This window comes from Monopterus albus, unplaced genomic scaffold (genome assembly GCF_001952655.1).
Source record: "Monopterus albus unplaced genomic scaffold, M_albus_1.0 scaffold36.1, whole genome shotgun sequence".
In the NCBI taxonomy this organism is placed as follows: Eukaryota; Metazoa; Chordata; class Actinopteri; order Synbranchiformes; family Synbranchidae; genus Monopterus; species Monopterus albus.
Window position 1 is genome coordinate 783,747 of NW_018127916.1, and position 21,865 is coordinate 805,611.

At 39.0% G+C, this 21,865-nt stretch overlaps 2 protein-coding genes across 4 annotated transcripts in view; both read right to left on the reverse strand.

Annotated features, from left to right (window-relative positions):
• grm2b (glutamate receptor, metabotropic 2b) overlaps nucleotides 1-5,256 on the reverse strand; it is a 36,420-nt gene extending 31,164 nt beyond the window's left edge. Inside the window, exon 1 of one of the 2 annotated variants that reach the window (XM_020597951.1) lies at nucleotides 4,584-5,256. The gene's annotated coding sequence lies outside the window, so the exon portion shown is untranslated. Of the gene's footprint in view, nucleotides 1-3,539; nucleotides 4,010-4,583 lie in introns of those variants that run through there. The other variant, XM_020597952.1, reaches the window with a different exon arrangement.
• A 5,387-nt stretch (nucleotides 5,257-10,643) lies between these two features.
• Nucleotides 10,644-21,865, reverse strand: part of tex264b (testis expressed 264, ER-phagy receptor b) — a 27,553-nt gene continuing 16,331 nt past the window's right edge. For both annotated transcript variants that reach the window (XM_020597937.1, XM_020597938.1), the window contains 2 exons: nucleotides 17,587-17,752; nucleotides 10,644-11,634 (listed from right to left, as the gene is read on the reverse strand). In XM_020597937.1, coding sequence (XP_020453593.1) covers nucleotides 11,366-11,634; nucleotides 17,587-17,752 — 435 coding nt within the window. In that variant the 3' untranslated portion in view covers nucleotides 10,644-11,365. The remainder of the gene's footprint in view (nucleotides 11,635-17,586; nucleotides 17,753-21,865) is intronic.

A 21,865-nucleotide genomic window follows, 5' to 3' on the forward strand; every position in this document is an offset into this window, starting at 1 on the left:
TCACAAACACATTCATATAGACACAACACAAAAATTCACACAAACACCAAAGTAAATCTGCAGTATTAGTTTTGACCTAAAATGAAAAACATGATCTATCTGGGCTGAATTGATAGCAGATTACTTTGTCAAGCTCAGGTGAGATTAGCAGCAATGCAGACAGATCAACATAGACAGCTACATTAAACATAAACACACATTATATCGCCATCCATCTCTCCAGATGGTGCTCAGGCTGGTGGTATTTATATTGGCTGAAGAGAAGCCTTTGATGTCCAACTTCTATATCTACCATATGCTTCATACCTTATGAGGCAACGCTGAATTTGTATGGACTCCTAAAGAATTTAGACTTTGTGGCTCCACAGTGAGTTACATAACTAGTTGATAGACAGAAAGTCAAGAGGTCATATCTAAACCACTCCTGTCCTTTATGTGAACATGTAAGCCTAATATTAACGTACAGTGTGGGTCACATTTCTTGGGATACAAACACAAGCAACAGTGAGATATCCTGTGAAGACTCTGCTTACATATCAGCCACGGTAAATAAACTGAAATAAAACGACTAAAATGATGAGTTATCATCAGCCAATAAGCCTCAAAATGTGCATTATTGGCACCCACTGACAGCTTATACTTCTACCTTTCATTTTACCTTTACCTGTCTCTGAATTTCATTAGTACCATTCGTGCTTTCAGCTTCTCCTTGTTAGCTTTACTGAAAGATATGAAACATTCATAACAAGGTATAGAGCAGTGTAAAGGCAGAGAGTAGATATATACTGTAAACTTTGTTTTTCTTTACAGCTTCCCTGTCAGTTCTCACCTGAGTTACATTACTTTTTCTCAGCTTATTGTAATCTATAGAAATATTAGACATAAGTAATACCAGTCTAAACCCAAGACTGTATTGTCAGGAGGCTGAAACGGGGCTATGAATTTAATGAGATTTTTTGTGGTGAAACAGAAGTAGGTTTATTTCAACCAGGCTCCTGGTGATTGTTGTGTGAAATATAATCACTATCGCTTTATCAGAAATACAAATCAGGGGTTACGACTGTCCATTGACCCCATCTAAAATGTATAGATATTTAAGGCACCTCTCGAGTGAAGCATAAATTCTAAGCTTAGAATGGAGATATCACATACATGGTGGTTCTCCAGAATTGCTAGGGTTGCCATGGAAACATGGTGGATAACTGGAGGGAAGTGGGCAGTGAGACGTATGCTAATATAGATTCCTATCATGTTGAGGTTACAGGTTTAGATCTCACCAGGAGTTGTTATGATGTCTGATTAGGGCGGTGGGCTGGTTCAATCACAGCACTCTCAAAGAGAGGGAACCACTCTGGCTCCTTTCAAACACTGTCATTAATCACATTCATCAAACATACAAACAAGTTCTGAAAACATGTTGATTTACATAGCCTAGTGACAATAAAATTTGTAACGAATCATAGCAGCAGTGTTTTCAGGATTATTTATCAGCATGTCTTTCTCATACACTATAGTATCAGCATTATTCATCAAATTATTTGAAAGTCAGAGGGATGCAACAATAGCTCATAATATCAGCAGATATTATCTGTTTTAGATTTTTTTAAAACCCAAATTGGGATTTTAGAGGATTCACGCTGGTAAATGCATAAAGCATAGCGGTAGATGTGCTGCTGCTCCCGTTTCCACTGACAAGCAGTGAGAAGCTTATCGCAGACTTTTCCTTTTCTGTCACAAAGAGTTGTTAGTGACATTGTATTATTACACAAAAATGTTTCACTGTCTAAATGTGGTATTAGTTACATTATTAGTAAATGTCTTAACAGTTGTTTAATTTTGTGAGCATGTCTCGTTTCCTCTGCTCAGAGCACCAGAAAACCCCCAACAATGGGATATTCAAGGGTAGGCTTACAAAACAAACACACCAGCTTCTGCAGCTACACACAGCTATTTTCATCTTGTGTATGCTTATGTGTAAGAATGTTTTTGCAGGGGCATCTGAGGAATATCCTTTGACATCCCAGCAGCAGTGGCAGCAACGACCCACAGAGAAAACAAGGGGAAAAAGTGTAATGAATGCTGAATTTCCCTATAGATAAATATTACATCATGGCTGTGGGTGGGAAACCTCATGGTGCACTGATGAATAGATTACTCTCTAGCCAGCAAAGACAATTACATGTAACATGTGAAGATGTAATTTAAACTCTGTCTCAGATCTGCTGCGTGTCCTGCAGGTGTTTGGCATTGCTGCTCCACATTCGCCCTATTATTAGAACCGAGGTGAGACGGTAACATGAAGATCTCAACATTAGGAATATAATTGCACTTGTGTGCTGTCTGTTGGAGCAGATGGGGCCTTTCTGGTTGCAAAGATTAGATCGCATTGCGAATTAATAAAGCAATTAATAAACAGCCAATTAGGCCAAACTGAAGCTGGAGGTCCAGGGGAGCCCATAAAAACTTTAAGAGGTGCAAATAAATGCTGGAGAGTCTGAAGTGGACATAAAATACAGCTGTCAAAACCATATTTCCTTCCAGTTATTGGAAATGCTAATTAACCAGGAGCAGAACTATCAGCTGGCAGAAGCGTTAAATCCCAGCCTTTGTTTAGTTCTAAAGCAGCTTGTATCACATCATTAAAACTATCTTGATGTAGAAATGGGTGTCGCACTCACACTCAGCGGCCAAGAGATCCTCTCTCTCTCCAGCTGCATTCACATATTACCTCTGAAAGACCAGTTCAAAAAGAAAAGGCAGTACTCTTTGAACCATCAGCTAATGCATTACTACCCCTGCCCAGCACAGAGAGGACTGCTCCAACATATAATTAATGTGTTTTGAATGAATAAACTGTAGAGTTGCATTCAGCAATGATGGTGATTGTCCTGTACAATTGTATCACACGCATCTGTAGAGAAATCACATCTGTAAAACGAGCATGGTTGTAGGGTACAGGGCAGTGAAAAGCCCTCAAGACACCTGTTTGTTCCAGCTGTCAGCGTCCACTATCATACAAAATAAATCAGTTTGGTGTGTTATGTAATACTAAATAAATTGTTGATCATTTTAATCACATCACCTCATGCACTTAGACTTTGCTGTGAGTTTTGCTTAACAAATAGCCTGTGTGCATTTGAGTACCTGAACATGCCACACATGACATTTAATTTAGTATCTAATCCACTACACATGAATAAAGCCTGTTGTGTAATAACACAACATTTGTCCCATGGGATTTATTTAAAATAGTGACGGGACAATAATTTGAGTAGTTTTTAGTATTATTACAAAATCCATATGATGGATAATGGACAAAGCTTCATCTTTTTCCCAATTGAAACCCAGGTTATAATTTTGACATTGTAATATATATATCACCACCGAGCAACAGATTTTCACATTATCCTGGAAAAATAAGTAAGTTATTGTCATTTACTGTATAGCATCAGCTTCTCAATCTAAAGTTAACTAGGTGTTCAGAGCAGCAGGACCTTCATTTACCGCCAGTGAAAATCAAAAAAAGAAAAACCCTGCACCTGCTAATGATTTCTATCGCTCTCTCATCTCCAGTAGGGATCCACTTTATCCCTCCACCTGCACTTGTCAGCTGAAGGAATTAGGCTGCCTCTGTGGTGGCCAGCAGCCAGGTGATTGTGAGTTTCAGCGAAAGCATCGTCTCATCAAAATAGCACAAGAAAATCATGGTTGTCAGTCTGGGGAGCTCTGGAAAACTTCAGATGTGTCCAAACACACTGAGGCTGAGAGATAAGATGCAGCTATGAGAATGACAGCAAGTTATCTATAACTACCGACTGTTTACCATCTAATAATAGCATCGTGATAACACCGATCAAGGCGTAATGTAATGCTGTGCCTCCTTTAGAAAGGAATCCCTTTGCTACATCACAGCCCGTCCGATCCACTGGCAAACGCGATGGTGAATCTTCCCAACGCCAAATCGGTTGTTTGCAATATTTTTTTACACTGACTAAATATATTCATGAACGTCGCAAACTGGAAACAGCCCCATTACTTTTTCACAGCAGGATGCCAGGGCGCTGTCTGAATACAAAAGCTCTGATTGGTTTAGGTGCAGCTAGGACAATATTGGATTATGCAATTTTTATTTGAGACAGCGAGTATGCCGAATATTCTCATGGGTCAAGTGGAAACAACTTTCTATATGCATCCCTAGATATACTAGCAGCCTATGCATTGACACCCAGGTGTTGGATGATCTAATGACAAAGTACTATAAACCATTAGAACAAGTTCACCTGCTTTGAGACAGTAGCCTCTACATTAACTGACGACTGTTGTTTGTCTGATATAATTAAACGCAAAACGGAGACATGTTGAAATATGTTGCTCTGTTAATAAGTGATCGTAATTATTGATTTAGTGACAGATGAGATTCTGAGATATGTGATCAGATCTTATTAGAAGGGCGAGTTTGATAGAACAATTAAAATGCAAAGGCACGTCGGATAGAAGAATGCAGAGACAAAGTAGGCCAATGATAAACATGCTTAAAAAAATCTACCAGGGTAAAATCAGAGTTATTAGCGATCCTGTCTTACCTGGTTGAAGCACTGGATGTATGTTGTCGGTATATGTGCAGCCACAGACAAGGTGAAGCCCTTCATGTGATGAGCAGCGTCCAGATGTTGCTCACTTTGAGCATGTTTGCCAGGCAGCGCTTTGGATCTGTCCTTGGTTCTGAAGTGCTGTTCACATGGGCAAGTCTGACAAACTCCCCTCGGTGCTCTCCAACTTGTGCCTGCCAGCCACAGCCTAAGTGCTCATATGTCCAAAAGCATCGGCAGTAATGTGGCTGAAGGGATTTATTCTATTGTGTGCTGAACTGAGAGGCAAGTGAATCTAACGACACATTTATTTATTTGCATTACGCTTCCTATTTACAATCTATTTGGAAAGTTAATCAAAAAGGGGCGCAGTGGAGAAATCCTGCTGTAGCACCCTCGGATCACACACATGCTCTCTCTGCTGCTACACAGCTATAATGAGTGCGACGCTGCGCTGTCGCCTCTCACACACCTGACTGGGCTTCACATGGGGTGTGCTGCAACGACGTTACTCCAAAATAACACAACGGAACTTACAGAGACACAATAGGTTCTGCTTAGTAGGAGTAAGGAAAATAAACAATGACCAGGGTGCATTAATCAAAATCCCAAATGCTGTTTCTACTTTCTCACAGGTATTTTTAAGTGGCTCATCCATTGCATTCCCTGTGGAGCTGAGCTTGCATGGTATGGTGTCAATCTAATTTTTAATGACAACCCTAAAAAAACTGAACAAAACACTTTCCAGTCTTTTCAAGGCCCTGCCTCTCTGCTGCTAAATTTAGAAAGATGTGAAAAGAGAAATGAACATATTTTTTTGTTGCTCTCCATGAAGGCCGGACAGCTTCTCATTCACCTCCATCTCATTAAAACTGAATCACACTCCAGTTGAGTGGCATGGCACTTCACACACTCAAGGGGCATGCTACACAATTTGTTCACTGAAAAGGTGACCTCCCACATCCTCAATAACAAGAGTTTATATCATTCAGTCTACAGTTTTGTCATATCTATGAGTAGGTTGGAGGACTGCTTGAGCTCAAGGTTGACTCACTTGCACAAAATACATTATCTGTCGTCATATGTCGAGTTGCAACCCATGCATCAAAACAACATATCTTTTTGGACATTTAGTGGCTAAAGCAAATTTACCTGTTTAACAGCTGCACAGCCAAGTCTCTGGAGATTACAGTTAACTCTACTACATACTGCTCAGCAAGGCATTCTGCAGAGACACCATTTCACCCTACAAACAGTTGCTTTTTTTTGGTCACCTTCACATATAAGGACCACACCCACCACAACCTCTCACCCACACATATAACTGGCATCTCACCATGTTCAAATGTTTCATTTCCGGACTAACAATAGCTACTTTGCAGTTAGGGGTTGAGAACAGACAAACTTTGCCTGTGTACACTGGCAATTAAAATGACGAGCGGGTCCTGCTTGTTGCATAATTCCCCCAGCTAACACAAAGGGACCAATTTTCTCCTGAAATAGAGTTGTAGTTTACATTACAATAGTTGGGGGCATGTGGGTAGAATGCAGGGTTTAGATAGGAACATGCCAATTAAAGTCGAGTGAAATTACAGAGGACAGAACCACAGTGTTGCTAGCCAGTCGTCAGCGTGCATCAGTCTGACTGCTGCTCACTTTGTGTTTTTCCTGACGTGCAACATTAATGAAAGATGACAAAACAATCTGTCAAAAATCCACAGTTTTGTTTCTCTATGTAGCATTTTTGTTTTGGCTGATATTCACAACACAAGTCTTGTTACAATAATAATAATAATGCTATTTACAGTGTCTATAGGGAGGAAGTGGTTGAATATTTTCTGATCAGGCTGCTTTCCTTCACCTCAGCCAAGTATTTCCTGCACAATATCTATCAGCAGAGGAATTCAGGTTTCGTTTGAGCAGGATTAAAGGGCCAGTTTAGTTAGTTTGAGTTTTGAGATATCCATCTATGATGTTTTGCTGCCTCCTCAGCACTGTGTAGTAGAGGTGAATGCAATTTTGTTTATGGTGCTTAAAGCACTATAAAGCTCTTTGAATACTCTTGTTTATCCATAGATCTCACTTTGAGGTTTTTATTGAAACTGGAAGCTTTAATAGGTCTGAAGACATTGCTTTTGAAAGTACAATTTGCTGTTGAATTTTTCAGATTTATATTTTGTAGTCTGAACGGTACAAATTAAATTATATCAACATGTTTGTTTTAATCTAGGTGAATTGCCCATTAAAGCACCAAAACTGCTTAATGGTCAGAGACCATCAGGTCACAGCTCCAGCTTCCCACCCCATAAATTCATCTTTGGTCAAAGGGTAATTCTGGCTTACTACAACTGGATTCTGACCTTGATAGTTCTGGTTATCATTCAGGGTTTTAATGTTGTACTCATTCAAATAATTGCTGGGAGCAAAATGGTAACAACAGTCCAGTGGAGCAGGAAACATTCAAACGAGTCAAGGCTCAAGAGTTTAATGTCTTGATCAGTTGTGCATACACAACTAAAGGAAAAAGCTGAACCAGAAAGTCAGTCTGTATACTGCAATATTTTTTTTTACAACTGACAGTTAAAACTTTATTAAAACATGTATGTTTGTTTGGCAGCTTGTTTCTTTGATGTTATCACATCCCCAGACTTCAGCAATGAGTCTGGTGTGTACAAAGGTTTTATAATCAATAAGAACCGTGGTCCTGTGATACAAAAAAAAAAAAGAAAGAAATAAAGTGGGGTCATCCTTTAACTGGCCAACAATATAAGACAGTTTTACTACCACTTCCAAAAGCACAGACAGCCCTGCACTGAGCCACATGAGATCTGAACTCTGTCACATCAATGCTGCAAATAGTCTGGTTAAATCTATACTCTCTCTGCCCCACATGTGTGCACAATAAATATTGTGGCCTACAAATAATGAATCATTCACAGATCAGTATGGTTTCAGCATGTTACTGTTGCATGCATAGTAAGAAAAAGTCCCCCACTGCTCCCACAGAGGTTTTATAATTAAACACACCAAAACCATTTCAGCACTTCACTCGTACTCTCAAAGCTCATCCATCTCATTTAACGTTATCCTCTGGGAACCTAACCATCTTTAGAGTAATCTGCATTTAGATTTAAAATGTAAACACACCTCATATATCCCCTTATTTGTGGAAAATTTGTCAGCTCAAAGCTCAGCATTCTGCCAATTAAATCTGAGACAACTCCAATTTAGAGTAAGTTACTCAACGAACAACACTGAAGGCGACCTGGTTTATTTTTGTTTCTCTTTTAACATCATGTTTCCACAGAGTAAGAATGTACAGTTGTTTAATGACCAGTTGTCAACAAAATCACTCTAATGAACAGCCGAGAACTCCATGAGTGCAATATTGTTTTCCGTAGAGACCACACTGACAGGTAATGTCTAAAAAAATCAATTGTGGCTGGCTGCACCTAACAACATGCTACCAAGGCTTGATCCAAGACATAGGTCTACTGGGTTATCTGGATAATTCTGTTGTGTAAAACCCCAAATCAGCCAATTTTCAAGATTTGTTCCAGATTTCACCCATAACTCAGTAAACCTGCCATGCGAAACTGCACCTCACTCAGGGAAAGGAGCTATTGAGAAGCTGAATAAATATATCTATAGCCTATTTGAATGTCTTGATTTTGTGTTACTTAATTATGTATTATGAGCATAATGATCATAAATCGATGCAGGGTCCGCACTCTTAATTCCAGGCCTTTCAAGAGATGTGTCAGGTGCGTATGGCCAAAAACAGCATGTCCCATATATGAAAAACAAAAATACCTGCACATTGACGGAACAACCAAGAGGCTCTTAAGTTGCCAAAGAAAGTTACTACACAGGCACAAGTGATAAAATGAAACCATGTGAATGTTTCGGTCAAAAGGCCATCGTCAGCACAGATTAGACCCAGAAATAAATAAACACTCGGCCTTTCATTAAGGACCAATCAGAACAAAACGTTTGATACGTGTGGGTGTATAGGAGATTTACAGCTTGTGTACCAAGATTTTATCAGTGTTTTTTTCTGCCCTTCATATAGTTTTGTGTGATCAGACCTTAGTGTCTAATGAGCTCATATGAAACACCTTGTGGTCTTGGCCTCCTGTGTTCTGATTGGTCCTTACAGATAGGCTGAGTGTCTATTTATGTCTGCAGAATTACTGGATAATTTTCTCTTTATCACTTGTGCAGATGTTAATAACTTTATTTTTTGGCAGCTAAAGAGTCTGCTTGCTTTCTGTCAGTGTGTGGGTATTTTTATACCTCCACACTGGCGATAGCCACGGTTGCAGGCATTATGTTTTAGGGTCGTCCGTTCTTCCATGCGTCCATCAGGCCCATTCTTGTGGAATGCCTTGAGGGAATTTCTTCAAATTTGACACAAGTTTACACTTGAAATCCAGGATAAACTGATTTGATGTTGGTGGTCAAAGGTCATGCTGACCTTGTGTTTGTCTTAATCTTGTGAACACAATATCTCATGTCTGTCCATTCCTATGAATCTGACTGTTTGGCGGAGGCATACAACCATGAAGCAGTAATTCTAGTTACATATATGCTTGTAATGGCCATAAATATGGGCTGTTAAATTATTATAGATTATTTATGACTGTGTAAAGAACAACTTTAGAACAGCTTTAAAATACCCTCTTAATGTTTCAAAGGCACTTTGATTAGTCTGTTGTATAGCCCTTGGTGGAGAACACACTGTCAGAAAGTGAGCTTACAGTATCTTATAATGTAATGGCACAGCTTTGCTTGTTGGTGTGTTTTTTTTTTTTTTTTTTCCTTTTGCTCAAAAACACACAGAAGTGAAAGCCAGACCGACATGTATAGGCCCAATACTAGCCCACTCATTTCTGTCAAAATTAAAAATCATAATCTGGTGAATCTTAAATGCTTATACATGAGCTCAGAATATGCATGAAAGTGGCGCATACTGTATGGCTCATCTCTCACTTGGTTTCACACGTGTGTATCCCTCCAGGTGAGAAAGGCTTGCTGTGAGAAGATCAGCGTGAGCTCTAGTTTGTGGGAAGATAAAGGATATGGATATGACTGGACGTACATTACAGGTCCGTGGGTCATCAGGTGGTCATTCAGGCTGCAGCTGCCATATATATTTCAAAGAGGACGAGACAGAGAGAACAAAAGGAGAAACAACAAACAGGAATTAGCCTGTGTAAAGAGACAGCAGATGGCAGAAAGACTGGGAAAGTAAAATAAGAGGATTTGATGGCTAAACAGGAAATAAAGAAGCTGAGAAAAAATGTGAGAGTAATTTAAGGATGCTAGAAGCCAGATGTAGAGTGACTGTAAATACAAGTTGAGTTGCAGAGCTCCCGTTTCAGTGAGAGTGAAATGAATATTAATGGTCAGCCCACTTGTCTTGGCTGCACACTCACCATATTCATGCCCTCTATCTCAGAGGTGGTCAGTAGGACTACATAGAAAAAGGTAATTATGCATTCATTCACAGCTTTATCTTTGGAGATCACCAACAGAGCCATGCCAACACACGGCCTTGTAAAATACACATTATAACACTCATAACAAGGCACACAAATATTCAAAACACAACAAATTTTTAAAACACAATACAGTTGTGAGGTCTATGTGTAATTTCAATGCCATGTATCATTATTAATGAATAAAACTAAGATTCTTTGTAAACAAGTCACTAAATATAATTGAAATGAACAGAATTCCTTGTATGTATATTTGTACTCTAACAAAAATTTGTTAGAAATACAAGACAACTGTCAAACTATCTGATCATTCTCATAACAGCTTTGACCATTTGAGATAAGGAGGTCCTAAAGATATTCAAGTAAACTGTCTCAGCCAAGACGTACTCCGTTCAGTCATCATGTATCGTTCAGACAAACAGCAACAACTTCTACAAAAATGTTTCAAGAAACTCAGGCTACCTCAGGAAGTTCTACAAAATTCAAGCAGACTGTTTTCTGTCAGCAAAATCTACATCCCTTTTTTTTTTCTTTCATTTTAAAGCTGTGCGAACAAAGGATTCAAGAATAAGTCTGGTCATATCCCTTTTTTTTTTTTTTTACTGTCAAATCCCAAAAAAAGACCAAACTGACAATGAACTGAACAATGAATTGACAGAATTTTCTGTACAGCCAAAGCCTGATTTTGCTTATTCCTCGGTCAAAGGACCCAATTAAAAACCATTAAACACTTCAGTGAGGCACACTGTTGCACTGGGTGACCTGTACCACCATTAACATTAACATGGACACTATAGTTCATTTTGAATTGATCTCAAGTAACACCTGCTGCTGTGACTTTGCACCAAATGTGCTAAAAACAGTTCTCAACAAATGCCCTGTTCACGTCAACCTGAGTAACTTTTACTAAAAACTATAGTTCCCAGCTGTTTTAGGGAATTATTTAACTTTTTTTAAACAAAATTACACATTTATAACTTATTTTTAAATGAAAATCTTCTGTATGAATGGAAGGGCGTACAGGGTGAGGAAGTCCGAGACTACCCAGAAACAAACTTACAGGTTGTTGGTTTTGGTCTTTTCAAGGGATTAGTTGACAATAAGACCAGAAATATAAAATATCACCCACCCAGTGTTTTCACTGAAAATGGCTGAATATTGTAGTTCCCCATTTGGACACAAACACAATGTGAAAAACAGTTTTATCATATGCACTTCTTAATCTCTTCAATTCCACCCCTCTAATTCTCTCAACTAATACATCTCATTGAACTCTCACTCCTCCTCTCCAACCACACCCCACCACTCCACAGTGGGAACCTCCAGGCTCTTCTGGTTGGAGTCTCCATGAAGCTCCTTTCCTCTCTCTTCCTGCTGTCCACCTGTCCACTCCCAGTCCAGCTCTTTAAATGAGCTTCCCCTGGAGCGTCTTCCTTGGTCCCGGACAGGCACAGAGTGGACGGAGGACGCCACCAGGCTTGTCTCTCGGCTGTCTGACAGGAGAACCCCACTCCCTGAGCTGTGTTCACTGTTTGAGTCGGCACCTAGAGCGGCGATAAAACAATGACAGAAGATGGACAGATGGTGAGAGGATGTCTATAAACAAACACCACATGAGAAAAGCCTGGCTGTCCAAAAATCCAGGGCTGGGAATCGACCAAAATCTGCAGGATTGTATTTGAGCTTCACAGTGATTTCAGTCCAGAGTAAACTATTCTCTCTTCCACAATTTGTTCTTTTACACCAAAGTGATGAATAATAAAATATATGAATATTCTTCTAGAAAATGCAATTGAAAATAAAATGCTGGTAGAATACCATGTTTCAAACAATGTGACCAAATATGCTTTAAAAAGATTGTTAAAATAGCTCAGGGCCATAAAAAACACCATCAGGGACAGAAACAAGATAGCCAACATCTGGAGAGTGTTTGAAGAGTGTCACTTTTTTAAGTAATACTAATTGTACAATCTACAAATTGATGCAGCTCAATTTGATTTGGTACGATGACTGAATAGAGAACTAGAAAAACTACATTTAGTTCAACTTCAAAAACGTAGAGGCTGAGAAATACAGTACCTATAATACCTTTCTAGTATTTTTGACAGCTAACATAGCTTCTTGCTTGTCACACATTTGTCTAGTTATTAATGAACTATGGGGTGATTAGCAACAACATGTGCAGTGACTTAAAGTCAGAACTCAAAATGTTATTAATTAGAAACTCCTGGAAATCAGTTACCTGCTCTTTGGATGTGATCACATCAGCAGCCCACCTGACTCCTCAGTGTATCCAAGTTTATACTTTGCAGGTTAACAGGATCAATTCCATACCTGTGTGTGCCTGTCGCTTGACCTTTTGTCCTTGTGTGGCTGTTTCCACATAACACTCTTCACAAATCAATATGTCCTAACACTAAGCTAGTCTGTCATTAACTGCAGACCATGACATACACAGAGATGCACACAATACTTTTCACATGAAACAGTGGACAGAAGCCAGAAGGCGACATTATGTTACACATATAAACACAGTATGACATGGGCCAAATTCTAGACATAAGCGAGGGTTTCTCTAAAAACCCACTTAAAGTTTCAGGGCATTCGGATGAACACTGGATGTTGTAACATACAAATCAACCGTACACTTCAAGACAGCAGACAGCCAAAGGTGAAGAAAAAGAAATAAATAAAACAGTGGGAGTAGCTGCTGACTTTGTGTCAGTGACAGGCTCTAAAGACAGCAAACTGTAAAGCAAAACATTTTTTCCTATTCCTCATTACACTTCAAAGGTAGAAAGCAGAACTCTGCACTTAGGAGACACGGTGAACATCACACTTCTAAGAACAAGCCAAGGGAGGAAATGGTGTTACACAGTAACGTGTAGACAGTACAGAATGTTAACCACCCTGAAAATACAAAAAAAAAAGAAGAATAATTTAATTAAAAATTCAATCGGGGCAACTCTGCTAACTTATGAAGATACACTGTTTATGTGGGCCTCCTGCTATATTGCACTTTAAATAAGACTTTTTGTTGGTCAGACATTCCTAAATTATGATATGAAAAGGAGGGAAAGCAATATTGCAGTGGACACTGCTACATGTTGACAGAGAATATGAGACAGGATCAGGATGGAGCACACACCAGGGTGTGAATAAGAGGTGGGCCGCAATGATTTAAACTAATTGAATGTAAACTACATATCCGACTGAATGATAACTAATTTATTCCTCACAACAAAGTTACACACAAATCAACACTAAACACGATGTACATTATAGAATGAAATATTTATCATCATAACATATTCAAAATCCAAATAAAAAAAAACAACCAAATTTGAATCTAGCCATAAGCTCTTTTTGATTCATTTACACCCACCTCATGTGCATGTGATTGATGAAAGAAAGATAAAAAAAAATGAAATAAAACATAAAATATGCACATTAAGCTCCAAAAGAGCAATGAATTTGGCCTCATGTTGGTTTTTCTTCTGCTGGTTGCCTAAAGCAAGTCACAAAATTAAATTAGTCAACTGGGAAGAAAATCCCATTTGGACTGGAAGCTTCACATTAGGCATGATATCTTCATTTTTTAAGACAAAAATGGTCTCTGCGTTTGATTGGAGGGGCTTCACTGGTGCCTTCAGGCATCAGTCTCCGCATACATCTGAGTGACAGCTGATCCATTATTTGAATGAGATGGAGAAGGATGCTGCAGAATTTGAGTGTGTTAAGATTTAATGCGGTTACTCCAACTTAGTTTACAGAAGGATGATTATTATATAACTGTCAGGTCAAATTCAGTGGAGAATGAGGCCATGTGGAGAGGGTGACAATCACTGCTGGAGACTCGGAAATAAAAACATTCAGTTGACACTATAAAAATCAGTAAATGTTTTTAGTCGATCTATTTTATATTTAATTGATTTGACACATTTTTACCTAGGGATAATTCCACTGAGGTTAGAAACCTCAGGGAGCTTTGGCCGAGACAGCAGCATCGCAAGTTCCAGTCAAAACGCAGCAAGAGGCAACAACATAAAAATCTACAAAAGCTAAGAACAGAAGAGACTATAAAACAGCATTAGTACCATGAAGGAAAACAGCTAAAAACAAAAACACAGAAAAAGAATCACTCATGATTTAATTTATAATAGTTATAAATTCAGTCAGTGACACCAAGTTCATTCATTTAATTTCCTTCTGCAAACTACTCAGGTTTGCAGCTACCAGTTGTTTTTTTTGTCTGGCTTTTAAAGAAAAGCAAGAATTATGTCTAAAATAAAATCCTAAACTTCAGTCTCAAGGTTTTCGGCATGTTTCTTCGGAGAAAGACATTCATCAAGCCACACCCTGAGATATTAAAAGCATGTATTTAGAATGTGGTCTCAGCTGTACCACAAAGTGTTGTCAGCATTCACAGACATGACCTGTTTGCGACTTCTTGAAGGCTTTTACTGGTTTTACTGGATGCAGCCAACACTTTTCAAACCTGACAATCACCCACTTTGACCAACAGTTGGCTGGGTGCATGAATGGGAGGAAGTAAGCATAGTTTGTTTGTGTACTTTTTCACGTCATTACCTTTGCCACTTCTGTGCACACACAAGTGCAGCTCTTATTCAGTTGTAATTCCACTCGGCCCCTCTCTGTGATGGCACGCTTCTCACTCCGTCTTTGAGTGTGGCCATTGACGTCTCCTTTTCAGCAATACACATATAGTGAAGCTACAGTCTCTTCTCTACATCAAATTAAATGATGAATGTAAAAATGGCAGTAGCATGGAACAGACTCATATTCAGTAATGAAGCACAGTGGACCTTTCCACCATCGGTCATATCACAAAGCAGATGAAAGAATGTAAACACTTTAGTTATGGAGAATATAGTAAAAGCATAACAGCCCCGTCACATGCGATACATCCGTTTAGGTGTTGCGGATCACAGGTTAAAATATGACCTCCAACTGTAAACCTATTTTGTATATAGCCAAGATGGGAATCCTGGTAACCCCTTGTGTAAAGTATAAACACCGCTACACAAATTAATTCAATTTGACCATATCCCCAAATTAATAAAGACTTGTGGCATAACTTGGACTTGCCCTTGTGAACTTGATGTTCACATAGAGACTTGCTTTTACAAGCCTTGAGACTTGATTTGAACTTTCCCCAAAACACTTAAAATAGCTAAGGCAACAACTATTATTAAGCTTGTTGACTGATGATTCAAAATGCTGTTGTACACCCAACTAGAGCAAAGCTAAATGTGTAGCTGAGTGTTAGAGAGTGACAGGGTGATTTTTAGACTGCTGTCTGACAGTGAGGAGCCATGTGGAAGGAGGTTGGGGGTTATTCCGGTCATTGAGACGGGATCGATATGGGGGACTGGTGAGTACCAGATGGGTGGGTTGCGGGGTCAATGGAGCAAAGAGGTCTTCAATCCTGAATGCTCCACTGGCCTGGCTGAGTTGATCGTTGTGTGACAGGAACATGACTACCTGTCACATTATCATTTACGGTCATAGACCCAAATGCCACTTGCTGTCTGCACTGTGCCCATGACACATGAAGAGCACTGAATTTGTCAACACCACTTTGTTTCACATCAGAGTTGAATGAGAATGTAAATACTAGTGGAATAAATCCATAACTGTATACTGTGTTCTTCAGGGTATACACTACTACACAAAAATAGTGGAGGCTCACTTACACTTGTCTGCATTAGACACCCAGACTGTGTTTTGTACTTTCTGACAACACCTTAGACAATCCAGAAATCCACTGATCATTTAAGGGCTTCAAAGTTGCTGAGGAGAAAGGGCAGCCCAGACTAAAGTTCAAAATTCATTCCATTTCCAAAGTTTCAAAACAGCTGTGTCGAAAATTCTCTATTTTTGAGAACCTGGAATATTTGGCATTTTTTGCTTGTTGATCAGTTATTGAAATTGTTGCTAATTACTTTTGCTAACCTAATAATTTCTTAAGCACCAATCATATATGTATTTCTAAGCAACTCATGGCATCTAAATAAGATTTAGACTTCAACATGCCTATTTCTCATTGATTTAATATGGTTATCTGTGTCCTTTCAGTTTCTGCTTGGATTCAGTGTCAGGTCTAACTACTGTATATTGAACTGTACTGAATTAAACTATGTGGCCTCTGCCACAATGCTGTAGCTATGAACCTGTTATCATCAAACAGGTTTATTTTCATACTCCATGTCAACTCATGATGTAACTCGCTGCAGCTTGTATTGACTCCTGATAGCAAGCTCCTTCACAAGTTTTTATGTCCCATGAGGATAAATTAGTGTCAAGTGAAACTTTATGCGTTTGTGCATCTTTTACAGTCAAAGCAAGACTTCCATATGGTGTCCATAAAGCTGTGGACAGCAAGTTGGTGAGTGGCAGCACACTTTCACCAGAGGCGGCTGTCTGGGTTTTTCATTAACACCTAGCTGGCAGGTGTCAAGCACTGTTTTCTTCTGCAGGGCTGCTCATAAACAAAACAGCAGTAGAAACAAGGTCTGTTCCCCTGGGTCCCACCCTAGTGGCAGGTTCCACAGCTGAGTGCTGACGTCGAAACTCAGGTGCCTTAACATCCAGTTTTCTAATGGCCATCAAAAAGTAGCTGACTGTTTTAAACAGAGAAAACTCTTACCCTTTTTCTGTTTTTAGGCTAATTTCACTTTCTCTAATACACGCCAGTCCAAAACTGCAAAAAGAAGCACTAATTGACACTTTTATGTCAACAATAGTCCAAATGATTATGTGTATTGTGACAGGGGTCGCAAACCCTTCAAGAATTATATCATGACTCTGCAGTTCCCCTCAACTCTACAAAGCCTTTTAGTAACTTTCAACTCACTGCTGCAGTTTCATGTTTTGCAACCTTACTGTTTTGGTCCACTGTCTCCACTTTCTGGCATCAGCAGTTATTTTCAGTAAAACGGATCTAAAACACGATAAACTTAGCGACTACCTGGTGAACACAGTGAAGCGTTTAGCAGTTAAAAAGCCGGATATTTCGCTCAGAGACAGTGGAGACCAAAAACAGAAGTAGAGTAAATATTTGGTTGCCAGAAGCACCTTCAAATAAATGCCAGTGTTTATGGAAGTATACTGCCATCAAAATGTTTGAGTGCACACATCACATTTCGAGCACTATTCAGTTTGCAAGGCAGAATTTGAAAGAGCACAAGTACTGATTTCTTTAGAGCAGAATCAGATTTTAAAGTTAATAACCATAGATGTTGTGTATATTGTTTTTTCTGTACCTGTATATGGGAAAGCAAAGTTCCAAGTGAAACTGACATTTGTGGGTCTGCTCGTGTATTTTTTTCTGAATGATGGGTTCAGTTTCACTAAGACAGAAACACATAAATGAAGGCCAATCTTCGTTTTGCAGTCATTATCAAATCAGGTGTATCTTAAAAAAGGCTTTGATTCACACTAGGATTACAGTGCATAGCATGAGGTGCACGTACCTGAGACTTCTGTGTCACTGTGCGATTCGTCTTGCTCTGAAAGCCTTCTTTCTGCCTGACGGACTTCTGGCACATAGAAGTCTCCCTGCCGAGCCAAGGGGGCCATGAACTGGATCTGACCCTCCCTGTAGATCTCGAGGAACGGGTGCGCACACAGCTTCCTTTCCTGTGAGAGATATTTAACCCTGTGAGCATTTCCTTGTGCATTTAGAAGTAATGTACAATTCAGCCATACTAAATGATCCACCTGTTGATTAAAATGTCTTAAAATCTCTGTACATTTTAAAATTATACATTGGAATGTAACTCTGAAGGTGCAAAGTCATCACTGTCAATATTAAATGAGCCCCACCAAGACTTATTACAACCTGTTTATATCCAAATTCATGTAACACTTCCCTCTCTTCACACCCCTCATCCAACACATTGCAGATCCCTATAATCTGTCTTTATGACTGCTCAGCCACCACACATCACTCTGCCTCAGTTAAAGCCATGTTCTTTTTCTACTTGCCTCACTCCTCTATACGTGGGAAGTCTCATATGACAGAGACCACACCACTTCTCCGGGCTCATTAACCTTTCATACACTATGTTTTGTTATTCCGCTCATGCACAGCCAGTGTCTGTTACTTTCACCCTTTCTGCATATACTAAATGTTGAGCAATACTACAAAGACACTGCAGCCACACTGCAGTGTCTCAGATTTATCAATAGTTGGTTTGTTTTCATTAACTAAAATGTATGTAAATATTCATTTCTTTGTCCATTTTGCTTCTGCCAAAGTGCAGATTTGTTGCTGCTTTGTGTTGCAATATAACAATGAAACCAGAGGTTGATGTTATCTGATGTGACATTTGACTAAACCACAAGTAATATTTTCTTACAGTGAAAAGCTCTTGGATTCAGAGCCCGTCAGGACACTAGTGCATCTAATGTGGTTTAAAATTAAATTATTGCTTTAATTAAAAGAGGGTGTAGCACGATTACATTAAACTGAGCGTATAAAGCATGGCATCACGGTAATGAAGACCTCTGTATTCACTCCTTGCACTCTTCCTCTGTCTCCGAACCCTGTGTTTCATCACCGACTTGAACTATATTAACCCAGGCATTTTAGACCATAAATCATTTCTTACAGCACGGTAGATTCATAACATCTCAAGTGTTGAAACTGTTCAGATTATTATCGTTTCTTGACAGATCCTGCAGGTACAGAGTCCCTGTGTCCCCTGCTGACTTTTCAGTTTCAAGCAAAGTTGAAGTACTGACAGGTAGTTACTGTTTAGTGGAACAAGAAAAAGTCACACATGTAGGATGTAATAATCAGGCTTGTAGACCAGAGACACACACACACACACATAAGGTGTATTCTCTATAGGAAACAGCCGACTTATTTTCAGACTCTGTCTTATCATATCTCTCAACATCTGTCTTACAGCCCAATTATAACAGCAGTGACTTTCCTCTTGCTGCAGTCTACAGGAACTACATTGTCAGCTTCAGCACTTTCAGTCACATTAATTATTGGTGCATTTTTTCCTTCAGAAATATCTGTGTATCCTCAGCGGCTTGGCCCATCAGTCAGAGTCAGACATGGACATAGTGCATATTGATGATGCATGCACATTTACACATGCAAGTTAAATCTCGCAGTTCAGACCCCGTCAATAAAAATCAAATGTGAAAATGAAGTATAGTGCAGACAGCTGTCAGTACAACAGCAACACAGAGGGGTTCAGCATTAATATGTCACTGACAAATTCTGATTAGTCAGAGGTATATAGAATAACAAACATGTAGTATGCCTGAGATATTTTAATTGGGTGGTTTGTGTTGAAAGTTACAACAAAGGACTGGAGAAGAGCACACAAATCCAGCAATGCAGACAAGATGTACTAAACAAGAGGAGACTCAGCACTCTAATGGCACACTTAAGAGATCCTAGCACAAAAGTATTAAATGCCAAAGGAGCAGAATATTGGTGGGTTTTAAAAGCACTGTATTTAGCCCTAGAAAAAATGATAGAAATACTAACTCAAATGAATATAAAGTGCCTAACGCAGGGAGGGGCCGCTCTTTGCTTTCTGAACATCTTCTGTCCTTGTTTCAGCTGGTTTATACAGTTAGTCTACAGTTCATTAAGGGATAAGGCTTCACAACATCTCGGGAAGAATTTGTCAGTTTTAGGCCTGATGATTCAGGTGGCTGTAGAAGATGGTCAATTTTATACTTTCTTTCTTTACGAGCAGTGTTTATGGGGCCCTAACCCAGGTCTGATGCCACTGTGAGATTATTATTTAGGTTGTAAATAGCCAAACTAACACAAGGAAGCTGACTTTAGGCTACATCAGGTCCTGCAAAATGGCCCCATAGACATCAGCAATAATGTGAAGGTGCAGAGCAAAAGCAACAAGACAAAGTTGGCAAAAGACACTTAAGTAAAACTCAAAAGTAGGACACAGCAATGTATACTGCTCACTCTCAGCCACCTGTGCTTTGTGTTACCACAACTTGAACAGAAGCCCTTTTGGCTGCCTCATCATAAACATCTGCTTTTGTCTATATACTGGCGTGATTTTCCTTCCCACATTATCCATTTTTATTTTGTGATGCACTTATAATTCTGGTTTCACTGACACTGTATGTTGCCTTATTTTACTTCCAGTACATTTACATTTTGGAATAAAACAGGTGTATGTTGAAAGCTGAATGACTCATCTCTGCTTCTAGAATTTGCACATCTTCTTGCCATTGTTTCTTTAACCTACTCACTGAACATCTACAAAAACATGAATCCCATCTCAAATAAATTCCCTGCAAATACAGAAAGCAGCAGCCACATTAGCACATCAAAGTTCCACATGTTCTATTCATTAATGAAAAAGTAAAACAGCACACCAACAGTGATGACCAGACAAAGAGTGAAGGACATAAGAATGCTAATTCATTCAGATTGGAATAATATTTAACAAAAGGATCCACTCTTCCAGTGTGTGCGCTCAGTATTTCGGACTGTTTTGCTTCATGGGTTGGAAATTATCCAAGAGCGGTGTTCATTTCACATAAGGGACTTTTAATTAGCTTAACATATGAAGACATAACTAATATATAGTTGTTGTTTTTTTTTTTTTTTTGCACTCACCATCACCAACCTCTAATTGGCAGCTGCAGCTACTGAATACATTTAGCTGACAGCAGTGTTTTAGAGATGAGACAATGGCAATAAAGAAATCATTAATTGCAGTCTTTTTACTGTGAAGATAGATTAGGACTGCTAATAAATTTAACAATGGTCAGTTTACAGTCACTCATTTGCACATGACATCATGCCATACAATCGGAAAAAACTCTCGACCTGCCACATAAATATTACATTTTAAACCTGTTATTAACTGAAAAACTACAATTAACTGTACCTGACTGTATGCAAGACTTCTGAACGCCTTCCAGCAATGCAATTACTGAGACAAACTGTGCACAATAGGTGTTTTTAATTGGGTATAGGATTGTGGATAGTACCCTCAATGATTTTTGTTCGATTTCCTCTATACTTTTTCTCCTGCAGTACGAGGGTCTTGGGAGCTGAGGAGAGCACTTAAGGAGGTCCAGAGTAACAGGGTCAGAGTGAGGTCTTTTTCTTTTTTTTTTTTTTTACATCCATCACAGCACAGAAACAGCTTTATTTTTGGACAGAAGGATATCTGTTATTTTGTTTCTCTGACATGAAACCAATAATACATTGTAACGTTATTAAAGAAAGAGACATGGGAAATTACAGTGGCAAACACCACACAACCATACCTTACTTTGATTAAATTGTTATTTAAAAAAAAGAGGCAGAACTGGACATGTCCATCTTTGGTTCGTGTTGCCTTTATATTGTCTTAATCCTGTCTCGTGTCACTGAAATCCCTTCTTGCCAACCATGACTAGAACTGCAACTTACTGCAAGCCATGGATCATAAATGAGTAAGTAAGATAATCCTGATCATCATCAATACTTTCAAGTAGACCCTTCCTTTCACATGCTTCAAAAGTACTGTATGCAAGCACCGTTATATATAACTGTTATACGTATAACTCGCTCATTATAATTCACATGTCACAGTTAAATAAACCTCATAATTATGGTGCTTTGTTATATTAAAACAATATGATGAAAAGCATCAGCAAAGGATTAAAAATGAATGAATTTAGCCTGAGTGTAAGAGATTACCAAGAGATTACCAAAAACATCATGCCAAAACACACACAAGTGCACAAAACACGTGGCCC